Source organism: Hemibagrus wyckioides, linkage group LG04, assembly GCF_019097595.1.
Source record: "Hemibagrus wyckioides isolate EC202008001 linkage group LG04, SWU_Hwy_1.0, whole genome shotgun sequence".
Taxonomy (NCBI): domain Eukaryota; kingdom Metazoa; phylum Chordata; class Actinopteri; order Siluriformes; family Bagridae; genus Hemibagrus; species Hemibagrus wyckioides.
Window position 1 is genome coordinate 18,884,293 of NC_080713.1, and position 13,691 is coordinate 18,897,983.

The 13,691-nt window shown below is 37.4% G+C and overlaps 1 protein-coding gene across 1 annotated transcript; it reads right to left on the minus strand.

The window, feature by feature from the left end:
* Positions 1-81: 81 nt before the first annotated feature.
* Positions 82-13,593, minus strand: trhr2 (thyrotropin releasing hormone receptor 2). The gene is made up of 4 exons (XM_058387167.1): positions 13,415-13,593; positions 11,063-11,757; positions 10,346-10,763; positions 82-2,600 (listed from the first exon to the last, which is right to left on the minus strand). The coding sequence occupies exons 2-4, from the start codon at positions 11,452-11,454 to the stop codon at positions 1,863-1,865; spliced, it is 1,548 nt and encodes a 515-aa protein (XP_058243150.1). The 5' UTR covers positions 11,455-11,757; positions 13,415-13,593; the 3' UTR covers positions 82-1,862.
* Positions 13,594-13,691: the final 98 nt, after the last annotated feature.

Here is a 13,691-nt window from a genome sequence, read left to right on the forward strand (position 1 = left end):
AAAATAAATGAACCCGTTAAGCTCATATTTTGCATGTATGCATCTATTCAGCTTTATTCTTCATACAGCGAAGGACAGCAAAAGGAAACAGGCGTGAACACAATAATAATAATAATAATAATAATAATAATAATAATAATACTGTAATTTCTGCATGTAAAAATAAACACAGGCTGAGATGCTCACAGAACTCGCACATACATCAAGCTCTGATTCCAGAAGTTCAACATTATGAACTGAACAAATATCAAGTGGATTAAAAAAAGACTATTACAAGCAGCACACCGAAGGTGTTATATTTTCCCTCATGGGTTTTCTGCGATGGCAACAAATTCAATTTAGCTAAACGAATCCTCAGCAAAGCCATGCATTTTCTCCAGCCTTAAAAGAAAACTTATTTGTTTTGGGGTTTGTTTTTTTTTCATTCCTGTCACCAATGCAATTAAAATCAGAAAAACAGTGTTGTGTGGCGAAGACATCAGCATAACACACTTTCCAATTTAGCACTCTGAAATGAGCCTCTTTACACTGGTGCTGGCTTCATTCACTGCTCATCAAATGAAATGTGACAGTACAGAAATAATAGCTCAAGCACTAAAGCGGCGACGAACAGAATGGTGGTGGCTCTTCTAACAAGATGCCTGATGAGATAAATGAAAATTCCGACTTCCAGGCAGAACTCTAAGTGTGGCACAGCTAAAATGAGTTTAATAAGCCACAAAACCAGCCACAAACAATTTCAAGATCTTATCATAATCTCTCCTTTTAAGGAAACGGCACAAGAGAAGCATAAACTACAGGCGTCACAATAAAGCAATTACAACAGGGAACAGACTTTAAAAGAACAACTTAAAACACACTTTATGCATGATGGTGCTTAAGTCGTTATAGCGTCATTAAAATCATATTTATGGCTGCTTGTCACATAAATGTGAAACATTTAAATAAATATTTTGGCACTGGGTACACAAAGAAGTGCTTTCAAATCTTTTCAAGATCAGCACATATCAGTAACATACATATAGCGAATATATACCTCTTCATTTGCTTCAACAGAAAGCATCGGTTGTCCTAAAATGTCCCATGTACTCGATATAAACAAACGGATAAGTAGATGAGTCTGTAAATTGATGTCTGATTCTTCCCCTTTCTGGTGTAATCTGCATCCATTCCACAAAAGCCACCCAGTGGACTCAATCATGCCTCTGGGCATGATGGCAGATGAAACAGTTGTAAACCATCACCATGTTCTTAAAGCACAGGCTTTTATGTTGAACAAATGTTCATGCATTACAAGTCAGCTCCCCTGGCCATGCTCTCTGCTCTTTCTCTGGCTCAGTGCCAGCCTCTAAATGCCTCCGGTTGGCTGAACGGATAACATAGATGTATGTTTGTGCTGACCCGATGCTCTGGGCCATGTTATCAGATAAAAGCAGCTTGTAGCAGTTGCTGTGCGACCCTCTCTGATCTTTCAGAAGTGGGTTATGGACTCACTTAGTTGGATTCATTACTTTCTTCTTCTCCTTCCAGGAAGATCAGGCAAGTTGTTTTAATATAATATGGATGAAAAGAACACATCAAAACCTTCAGAAGCCTATGAAGAAGGGGGAAGGTGTTGCTGGCGAATCCCCCATCCAATAACACTGATGTAGAGAGAAGGTCCAAGTTTTAGCAATCCATAGCAGTCTCATCAGCAAGTGCAAAGACATGCAGCTCTTTTGGATCCCGTCTGAAATTTACATTAATCTTCAGATTTATTTTTTTGTAACCACAAGCATCAAATCAGGGCAATAATCTATACAACTCCCACCCCTATATGATTTCCCTTGAAAATCTTTAAGAATGACACATTAGGGGTTTTATTACAATGTGCTGTGCATCAATTCAGTAGCATTTTGCTCAAGTGCTGGCTTCATCTCATCAGAGGCTGGCACAGCCTTCTCTGCATTAGAATGGCTAATGTCTGGAGTCATGTCATTGTTAACATTATTACAGTTTTCCATATCTTTTCTAATATCAGTGCATTGGCTATCATTCTTTTTCTCCAAGCCAGGACCATTATCTTCTTTTTTAATTGCTTTTCTTTCAGTTTCTGTAGCAAGGTTTGCAATATCGCCTCGATCCTTGACTCTGTCAGTTTCATCTGTCTTTTCTTGTTGCTTATCCATGCCGTTATTGTCAATACCGGTATTCTCTGTGGCATCTTTCTTTTCACCCAAGGGGCATTCCATGCTTGGTTGCTGGTTAGCAGTGGTGCAGCTGCTTCTCTTGACGGTTTCCTTGGTTCCATTGCTGATGTGAGTGCTTCGAGGGTCTCTAGCTACAGTGTAACTGGTCTGGACTGAAGACAGACTTCGCTGATGGCTGACTGGCTGCTGGCACCGGTACAGGCCGCGGAATGCAGAGCGGAACTTCTGAGACATCAGGTTGTAAACTACGGGATTGATAGCGCTGTTGGCATAGATGCATGTCCTACAGAAAAGCAAGAACCAGGCGTCCAGGTAAGGCGTGCTGACAAAGGAGTTGATTAACACCAAGGTTCTGTATGGCATCCACAGCAGGGCAAAAAGGACCACCACCACAGCAAGCATCTTGGTGACCTAAGGAGAGTTGAGATGACACAGTTTGGGTATATTAATGATGTCTCTGAGACTATATGTGACCAGGAAAACAGTGGACAGTGGCAAGGGTGATCTGTAATATAGCTTTTATGTTATTCACCATAATCTGTACATCTGATCGCAGACCACATTTAGACCTATAAGTGCTTTAGCTCAGCATAACTGCACCACCCAGGGTGAGAATGCAAAGAAAACGTGCAAAGTGTCCTTCTCTGTCATTATGCCCACTATGAGGACCTTGGTGGAGTTTGAAAGTGGTCATTTTAAAGATGAATTGTGAGCTATTTGAAATTTCTTAGCAGAAACGTTTAAATGTGGGTTACCAATAAAGGTAATAATTCTCCTTCCTGCATTAGCCTCCAGCTTCTTATTGCCTGAAATTGATTCTGTTTTTTGTTCTGAGCAACTCCCAGGGATTGATTCTGTGCTTGTTGCTAAGTGTGTCCAGAGCACTGAGCACAACGACGCTTTTTTTTTGTCTCAGTTTGTTTACAGATGCTTTTGGATCTATTTTATGAGCACAATGACCACTCTCTATCCAATCCACCAGAACGAAAAAATGGGCAGTATACCTTTCAGTAGCTGTAGCTGGAAGCAGATACAAAGCTCATACAGCTAATAAAGAGCACAAACAGTGGCAGATAATCACCCAGCTCACACAGTATTACATTTACCAATGACAGCAATGTTAGAGCTCATTCAGATTTACAGCTCACCTCTATGTTATTGTACTTTACCTTACTGCTTGAGTATAAAGAAATATTTGGTATCATTTCACATAGTGATAGAATCCATACAACTATGAATATATGAGAGCATAATATGGTAAAGCACTTTAATGGGAACAGCTGTACACCTGCTCATTCACACAATTATCCAATCAGCCACTTATGATGCAGTAGCACAATGCAATATATCAAGCAGATACAGGTCAAGTGCTTCTCAGAAAGCCTCAGGTGTTCCTATTAAAGTGTGAGTTTAGCTCATTAGGTTAAATTCCACGTTTATTTGGAAAAAATAAATCAAGATAAATGTTGCAAATGATGCTCTAGAGAATGTCTCCTGAACATAACATGTGGTAGTAACATTATCTTGAACAACTGCTGTTTAACAGTGTTCTATAGTGAAAGGTGTAACAGAAGGAATCAGTACACTGCTCACTAAACAGCATTCTCTGACCCTTAGTTTCTAGTTCCTCAACAACGTCATGATGCAACCCTATGTCAACAATAATACTCAACTCGATACCAAAAGTGATGTAACAATTGTTATGTGCAGATATTGAAGAGCTTTTGATGTCATGTAACCCTACAAGACTGATTCCAATCCTGGGAGGTCGATTCATTGATATTACATGGCAATTTTTACAAATACAAATATCCCAGACATTTCAAACATGGTGAAAGCTTTACTGTTACAATTGGTATTTGTACAATAGATATCGTTATTCCTGTTAAAATTGGACATTTATATTTTCCCTTATATATATATTTATCTTATGTATGCACGTTGCACATACCGTATTATTTATTGTCATTACATTTATATTTATATTTGTCTTTTTTTATCTACATACATGTATATACTATATACTATATATTATAGATGTTTATACATATGTATTATTTATATATTTTTATAAATATTATATCATATTATATTATATTATATTACATAATCATATTATTATATTATATATAATATATTGTATTATATTATTATTATTATTATTATTATTATTATTTATGTTTATTATATTATATACATACTTTTACTTTTATTTATATATATATATATATATATATATATATATATATATATATATATATATATATATATATATATATATTTTTTATATACACATATATTTGTATATGTATACACGATACACAATTGACTTTACATAACTGTTGGTGTTTTTCATAATTTATCATGTCTTTAATTTCTACTAGGATAGTTTTTATTCTTCCTATTTTTCTATATATATTTTTATTACCTATATCCCTATACTTTTCTTGTCCACACACTTTAAATTCTTTCTTCAAATGTAGGACAGTCGTAAAAAGCATTTCACTACATGTCATACTGTGTATGATTTCATTAATCATTAGAATGTTGTTAATGTCCTCATGCCATTAGCATGGATTCTACTTAACCACATTTTGTGTATTTGCTGAAGCTCAACCATGTTACTTTCAACCCTGGTACTTATTTAACAGCAAAAATAAAATAAGACTGAGTGGCTTAAATGAAATTCTGAACCTGAGACGTGACTTATTTCATGAGTCACACTGAAACTTTCTGTCTGAATTGGTGGGTATGTATGTAAACTTAAGTGTTTTCCACATTACAAGGGGAAAAAAGTTTGTGGATGAGGTGGAGAGGAAGTAAGAGAGAGAAGTTGAGGGAGGGAGGGAGGGAGGAAGGAGAGAGTGTGTGGGAGCAAGTGAGTGAGTGAGTGAGTGGGGAGAGAGAGTGGGAGCAAGTGGGGGAGGGAGTGAGGGTGTACGTTACGGAGTGGGGAGAGAGAGAAGAAATGAGGAGAGAGCGTGAGAACAAGTGGGGAAATGAGTTAGTGCGTGAATAAGGGAGTGCATGAGGGAGTGGGCAGAGAGAGAGAGGGAGTGCGTGAGTGAGGAAATGAGTGAGTGACTGAGTGAGGGAGAGAGGGAGTAGCACATTTTCATACTGCCTGTGGCTTTGTGGCCATGGTGACAGGGAGTAGACAGGTAGTGTATAACCTCAGGGAGAGGGCTGTAGAAGAATCACCATCATACTCCACTCTTCACTCTTTTTAGTTTCCCATTTCCTGAGAATGAAGCCTTCTCCTGTCCTCTTATTTCCTTTGTTTTTCAGAATAAAATACACTCTTAGCTGAATTGCTTTTTGCTGACAGATTGCGGACTCCTTTTTTTTTTAGGTCTCGCTGCATTAAATTAAGTAAAAAAATACCCTGGAGTACAGAAAATGTCAAACAAACACTACAAATCTCTGACATGCGAATAAAATGGATCTTGCAAGGCTAATTGCTATTTGTCATCCTACACCGCAGACAGACTGACAACTGGTGAGCGAGACCTTCGATGGTCGTGACAAATTCTCAGCACGTTTTAATTGAAGCTGCATGAGACTGGGAGGAGCTCCATTAATTATCACAGTGCTAGATAATGAGTGTGACTAGCAGTGACATTTACAAATACCTCTGGTTACTGTGATTCTTCATCAGCCAGAATCAAGCTCTTAACACGACACAAACAAAGCAGCCTGCTGCTTACAATTTAGCTAAATAAAGGGGGAGCTGTTAGCTTAACAATAGTATTATCTGATTCACAGCACAGATAACTTTTCTCATATCTGATGATTATGCCCATCCATTGGAGCTCTGTGAACGTCCTGAAGCTTTCTGAACTTTATGAAATGTTGAGATAATTGTGCAATGAAAGTGGCTGGAGGTGTGGAGGAAAAGTGGGTAGAACAAAGAAATGAGGTGGGGGGAAGAACTTATTCCTGATCTGTGAGAGCAGAAACATCAGGAGCATTAAGTGTACTTCACTGAGCACCACAAATAATATTATGCAAATCTTCTTCTCAAGTGGAGCCCTCTTTAATCTATGATCTATGCCACACACTAGCAACGAGTGCACGTGCACACACACACACACACACACACACACACACTTATACACCCAAGCAAACACATAATTGTCATATGGGCTCACCCACCCACACAAGATCAGTGGAAGTTCTAGTAAGTCTTCATTCTGGCAACAGACTGACAGCTGGTCTGAAGTTCACCTCTGGTCATGAAGAGGCATTACATTGAGTGGGGCTAGTGTGTGGGTGTCTGTGTGTGTGTGGAGCAGGTTTTTAACTCTTTGTGAGAACCAGAATGAACAAAATGTCCTAATAATGATATAATACTGCCAAATGTCATGACAATCACATGACAGCCACAAAAAAAGACTTTTTACAAAAAAAATGTGCGCTTTTTTAACTTTTGTAAAATTACAAGATCATAAAATTATGATTAGATGTTACACTTAGTACTCAAATAGAACCAACACATATGTTCAGTATGTGTGTGTGTGTGTGTGTGTGTGTGTGCGTGAGAGAGCTGTTCTTGTTTGAAAAAAAAAATAGCTGCAAAGCCAATAATCTATGAAAAAAAATAAATAAATAAATATACGCAACATATATCATCTTTGGTTCTGTTGTTAATATGACAATAATCAGCATGTTAAACGAAACAATGGAATGTTTTCTAGCCCATGATCTCTATTTACTGAAACTGTATCATATATGCAATTACTATGGACAATAATTGCTACTTGCTATTGTGGAACTAAAAAAAAGAACAGAAAACTTGTTTACCTGGAACTCGAGTATACTTGTCTAATGGCAGGTGTAGGAGTAATCAGTAAATGTTTAAGTGAATCACATATTTTGTAGAACAGTTTGAATGAGATGTTTTGTCTGAGGTATTTATAAATGAATCTCATCTGAAAGATTTGGGCTTATGGAAAAGGGGCCACTTTGTGCATTTAATTTGTGGCTATGCATCATGGCATACCCACAAATTATTCTGTAGGTATTCTTCCATGCCTGTCTCCTCTTAAGACCTTTTCTGTTAAATTATAATGGCTAATGTTTTAAACTTGAGAGAGTTTAACACCTGCAATTAGACTTCCTTTACAAGTGTGTATTGCAGTCTTTTTCTCAGCAGCTTCTCAAATATTTTTCTGCTTAGAATGGTGATTAAGTTGAGAAAAAAAATGCAACAAAATTTGCTTAAAGACAATAAAAAAGTGATGAAATATTGACCAATAGCCAGTTCTGTTGGAGTAAAAGAGGACAGCTTAAGTCCATCCTGAACTCGCATTGCACGGAAGTCCTGTTGTGCCTTGGTGTATAGGGAAACTGAATAAATGTCAGGCCAAGAGAAATCATGGCAATCAAACACCGTGGGCACAATCCTACACAGTGATGGCTGGGAAATACCCGTTATATCCCTAATGTCTCTCTGAAATGTGCCTGTAGCCAAATATCATCTTGTACAAATGACTTGGCCATGCACACATGTTAATTTGTATGCCTCATGTCCTTCACCAGCAGGTCCCAGCTGATGGTTATATCAACAGCCAAGTGACATACGTACATCATCTTGCATTTATTAACACTCTGTAACAAGCCACCACATAAAGCACTCCTGATGGAACACGTTACACTCGTGGCATTGTACAGCGCTAGTTGCTTTGCATATGCACGGTCAAAACTGTACTTAAAATATGTGTGCAAACATATGCAAACATTCACTTTGCATTGGAACATAAACACAGCATGTACGTTTCTGCTTGTGATTAAACGTTAGTCGCAATTTTAAAGAGTTTATCTGATATTTAAATTTATACTTGTCATGTTTAAGTGGAACTGAGAGAGGATGCTGCTTTTTTGAGATGCTTGTAATACAGCAGAACTGGAACCCAGAGTGATCACCGGAACCAAAATTTCAGCTTCATTATATAGCAATAAAGAATATACAGTACACTACTGTTCAAAAGTTAGGGATCGCATGGAAATGTCCTTGTTTTCCAGTTGTACACCAGTGCCTGTCCCCCATTCCTTTTTCTGTTCTGGTTAGAGCCAGTTTGTGCTGTTCCATGAAGGGAGTAAAGCAGGGAAAGATAAGTTCTTACCATGAAAAGAACGAAAGTTCTTTCTTTCTGGCCATTTTGAGCCTGAAAAAAAACCCATCAACTCCTGATGCTCCAGATACTAAACTAACCTGTTAAACTAAACTAACAGTTCTCGGCTGTGCTAGCACAATTGCAAAATAGTTTTTTAACAATCAATCAGCCTTATAAAATGATTAATTTGGTGAATTAGCAGACATAACATGAGGTTGAAACAGACTGATGGTTGCTGATAATGGGCCTCTGTTTGACAATGAAGATCCTTCTTTAAAAATCATCTGATTAATTGTACGCTTTCATATAAATGGGTTTTTCTTTGGAAAACAAGGACATTTCCAAGTGATCCCAAACTTTTAAACACTTTGAACTACACTTTTTCTGGTGTAGTTCACAAATATTTCTGTTATGCTTCCACCATTCCTTACCTCTTATTTATCAAGCTAAATATTTCGGTAAGCAGTTTAACAATCTTTAGTATGCAGTTTAACTTCTTCTCTGAACATAACAGGTGATTAAATCTATTGGAAAATATAAAGTACTGCACTGAGGACAGTTGAGTCTTAGCAAGCTACATTGTATTATTACATCATCAGGATGTTGCTGTTTCCACAATTCATTTAAAAACTGTTGTAGGCAAACGTGGGAGGTGAAAAAATGCTTCTGAAACTAATGAGGTCTGGACCTCAGTATCGTCATAGTATCCTCTGTATCCTCCTCCTTCTGTAAGATCTCCACTGTGCTTAGATGAGTTGCATTCATATAGCTATTAGATCATTCATTTCCTATTAGAATTTATGCCCAAACATCTGTGTTTGTCTTTAAAAACATTTTCTAAAGGAACGTACACATGTAGAATCATTTCAGTTACTGAGTGCTCAAAAATAAGTACAGAGAGCTCGGGTATTCAGTCTCTAAAGCCACACAAAAAAGTTTTTAGTTTTTGTAATGAGTGATACATTTAAATATATATATATATATATATATATATATATATATATATATATATATATATATATATATATATATATATATGTATATATATACACATTTTACAGACATTTGTAGGCAAGGAATATACAGGTATTCCCTTTCACCCCCTGCACATGGTGAGATACGTAAACTAACCCCATGTACTGTCATAGGAAAAGCTGGCTTTGTGACAAGCTGCTACAGGTAGTGACAAGTGTTGTCTTGTGTTGCCCTTTTGGAGCCCCACAGGGTAGAAGCAAGTACAAGACAAAAAGCTCTCTTAATGAATTTAGTACAGCTTAGACATGGCAATATGAAATTCTGGCTGATGATATAATTGTGATTCTTGTTTAAATTGTGTCTGCTGTTGTTTATGCCACTTTTATATCATAGTATGAAAGCTGTAAACTAAATATATAAAAGTATAACACTATATACAGTATAACAATATATAAAAGTATAACATTTAATAAAGCACAAACTGAAAAATACATTTACGAATAAATATCTAAACACCTATTACTGAAATTCTTCCTGCCTGAAAGTACTTTTACATAGAGAACAAACTTTAAGGTTTCAGCCAGAAGACAAAAAAAGCCCTTCTAAGGTTCTGTTTTTCCTGTGAGTATATTAAGGTTATAAAACTAAGATATTTAATTTTACCTTTTGCAAGAAACCATTTTAGAATCTTACAAATAATCTTGATTACCTCAAGTATTCCTGATGTGTATTGTATGTAATGTGTACTGAGTGTCAGTACAACACTCAGTACAGTCTCATCACTGACTTGTTACATGTGCATTAGTCTGAGTTTATGAATCAAGCATGCAAGGTTCATAGAGGTTCACTATTTTTGTACTCACTGATGCATTTTCTGATTTGCTTTTCAGGTTTTGAATATGCTTTTCTGATTTACATTTATGTTTCTGGATCATGTTCTGTTTTTTTTTACTATGAACTTTCTATGAATCAATACACCAGTGATAAAATTCCACACAAACATATTCAGTTCAATTATGACAGATTAACTGGATTTGTGTCTAGATATAACAGATATACACTCACCTGTTTCCGAGATGAGGGTGCACTTTTTGGACGTCCTTGGCGAACTCCTTTGCTTGCATCCGCAGGCTCTTTGCAGCTTCTCCTGAGGGTGGGGGCTGTGACGGTGCCTGAATCCGGTGGGTGGGACAGTGGGTTCAGGTAGAGGATTCGTGCAATGAGGCCATACAGTATGATAGCTAGCAGCAGTGGAATGACATAAAAAATGGTGAAATCGATGAGGTAGATGGGCAGGTAGAGGTCTCGGGAGACCCGATACCCACACTGGACGCGTCCATCGCTGTTCACTTGGATGTCCACCAGAAAGAGCCAAAGCATGCAATAGACACAGGTGAAGGCCCACACCCCTGCAATGATACGCTTGGCCCTGGAGACTGTACACACTGTATGAGCCCTCATTGGGTGGCAGATGGCTATGTATCTGAGAAAGGATTAGAGAACAAGACAAGAATATCAATTAACTTGCATTGACTTTTTATTGCATGTTTGTTTACCTGGAGAAATTAATTATGTTAAACTGAATAAAGAGAAAGTATTAAACCTCATTATCATTTTGAACTTATACTAAATAAAGCTAATAATTCAAGACCTGTCCAAACTGAGTAAATACCATATCAGATCTGATTAACTTTTTCATATACAAGGATAAAAGAGTTCCTCTGATAGCATATGTGTTTTATTTTCACTTAGTGTAATCACTTAGGCTTTTCACTCTCCTACCTCTCCACTGTGAAGGCTGTGATGGAGCAGGAGGACACGTTGATGCCCAGGTATTGGAGGTAGGTAATTCCCAGACAGCCAGCTTGCCCATATACCCACGTGGCCATAAGGCTCTCAGAGATGTTGGGAAGTCCAGCCGCCACCAGCACCGTCAGGTCAGCCACAGCAAGGCTCACCAAGTAGCAGTTGGTGGGTGTCCGCATGTGTCGTGTAGTAAGGACCACCAGGACCACCATGATGTTGCCAACAATTCCCACACCACATACCAGCACCACCAGAAACACGGACACGGTTTTATACTCCACTGATTTGGACACCGAGTCTCCCTGGCCCAGCAGGGAGATGTTGGACACGGAGCTACTCTCCATCTTGGAGCTCATGTTTTCTGCCATGGTTTCTTGAGGCTTGTGTGAGTGTGTATGATTTAGTGGGTGTGTATTGGGCAATGTAGGAGTCTGTAGGGCTCTCAAAAAGCAAATCTCTATGTGAAATAAAATATAGCAAGTAGGGCAAAAAAGGTGTGAATAGTGTGGAAGAGACTTAAAGCGTATGTTTGTTCAAGTGTTTACGATTAATATGTTAAGTGTTCTTCCAGTGGTCTTGGTTATACAGCCATATTTCCATTAGTGGCATCACATTTAATGTCTTGTACACCTTTTTGCTGGTTAATGCAATCGTCCATCCAATCAATCCCCCTGAAAATAGAGATTTCAATAGTCAATGGGCAAAATGCCAGTCTCCAATACTGTTAAGAGGATTTCACAGCACTGTGTTAATTGCTCAATAACTGTGTTTGTCCATATCCTCTGGCGCTAGTAGATAAATCCTGTGCATATAACTGTTCTAGCTTGCAGCATTCTGAAACGGTGCTGATTAAAAGAGTAGAAAGACATAGTCTCTCAGTCCCTCTCTCCTTCCCATCCCTCAATAACTACTTTTTCAATAATGTATATACACAAGTCTAGAAGCGCAAAACAAAACAAATGTCAAAATCATAAAATCGTCCCTGCAGAAACCAAGCACATCTGTTTCAAACTATTTGTACCCTTTTACAACAGGGTACATTTTAGAAGAAAGGATGTTCCCATAAAGCCCAGGGGAAGTATAAAGGCTGAAAAAATATGATCATAAAATTTACTCTCCGCTAAAATTTAAAAAAAGAAAGAAAACAAACCTTATTTGGATTTGTTAATGTGCACTGGCAGCTTGTCATCTGTTGCTCTATTCAGCTGCCTCTGTCTTATCTCAACTCTTGTATAAAAGACATTAGATAATAAAAAGCTGTTCAACCCAAACCCCTGTGGATGTATGTAGCCCTGTGTTCTGTTACAAAACTGCAAGACCACGGGTGGAGATATTCTTGACATATTTCACTACACTAATGAATATTTACCTAATTAATGATACACTTTTAATGAGAGTGATATGTCAAAGGAAGAAAAAAAAACACATTTCATATTCAAGCTCATCTCATTAACACTTCAGATTATTTTTAGATCTAAACAGTTACACTAGCATTTGTTATTAAATCCCAGATGTTAAATGCACTCATTAAGCTAGCAACTGTCCTGCGAAGAGCAATTTCTTGCTGTGCAGCGGGTACAAGCTTGATTCAGAGATTGAAATTGATGGTGAGGACCGAGCATGCTGATGAGAGACTGTGATATGAATTAACCTGTCAATCACTCAGCTGAGCTCTCCTCAGTGAGTGTAGCCCTTGAGAGCTCTGTCTCTCTCTCTCCCTCTCTCTCATTATCTCTTTTTCTCTGTTTCTCTCTCCTTCTTTCTGTGATGTTTGTGCTGTCGCTTCTGTGTTCATAAGGATATAAATGATATTAAAAAAGGTTTGACATTTCAGTGATTTTTTTTTTCGTTGCTGATGACTGACAATACTGACACATCCCATAATAGAGAATTACAATACTTATCATTTATTACTATATATTAACCACATGGTATTACCATGTTGTAAATGCCTGACAACCAAACGGTTGCATTTACATCAGTTAATTCTCTCATGTGCACAACAAAATGTAATTATTTGTCATTTATATTAAGCAACACATTGAACACTGTATGTTTAAGTACAGCTACATTTCAGGCAGTGAAGACATATTTTAGCTATAATAAACTTTGAACCTTTTTCTGTTTTGTTTGTTTAATCTTGAGTCAGATTCTGAAGATTTTAAGATATGCAGTTAATCAAAACTAAATGTCCAGGTCGCTATACAAGAACATAACATCAGTCAGATATCAAAATAATAAATAAAAGTAGCACTACGCTTAGGTCAGTTAAATAATTCATATAGACAACTAACTTCAAAATGCTTTAGTAAATATCGGATCTCTTACCATTTTCTTCTTTGTGTGTGTGTGTGTGTATTCAGATTCCATGCATTCTGTCCAAAACACCTCTCTCCTGCTGTTTCCGCTGCAAAAAAACACAGATATGTGAGAAATCTCTGTACTATTTATCGAGGTCAGAAAAAAATCATCTATGAGACAGCACAGGCGCTGACAAAATGCGCTCTTTTAACTATTATAGGGCAATAAAAATGAATGAAGACGCTTTCTTTGCAATTGCGCCACCTAGTGTTATTAAGCCTGTATAAACAATTCATTCCTGCAG

Coding starts and splice junctions, on each gene's coding strand:
- trhr2 (XM_058387167.1), bottom strand. CDS start 11,454: ATGGCAGAAAACATGAGCTCCAAGATGGAGAGTAGCTCCGTGTCCAAC. Junction 10,764..11,062: donor ACAGCCTTCACAGTGGAGAG/GTAGGAGAGTGA, acceptor ATCCTTTCTCAG/ATACATAGCCATCTGCCACC. Junction 2,601..10,345: donor CACCCTCATCTCGGAAACAG/GTGAGTGTATAT, acceptor AACTCTCCTTAG/GTCACCAAGATGCTTGCTGT.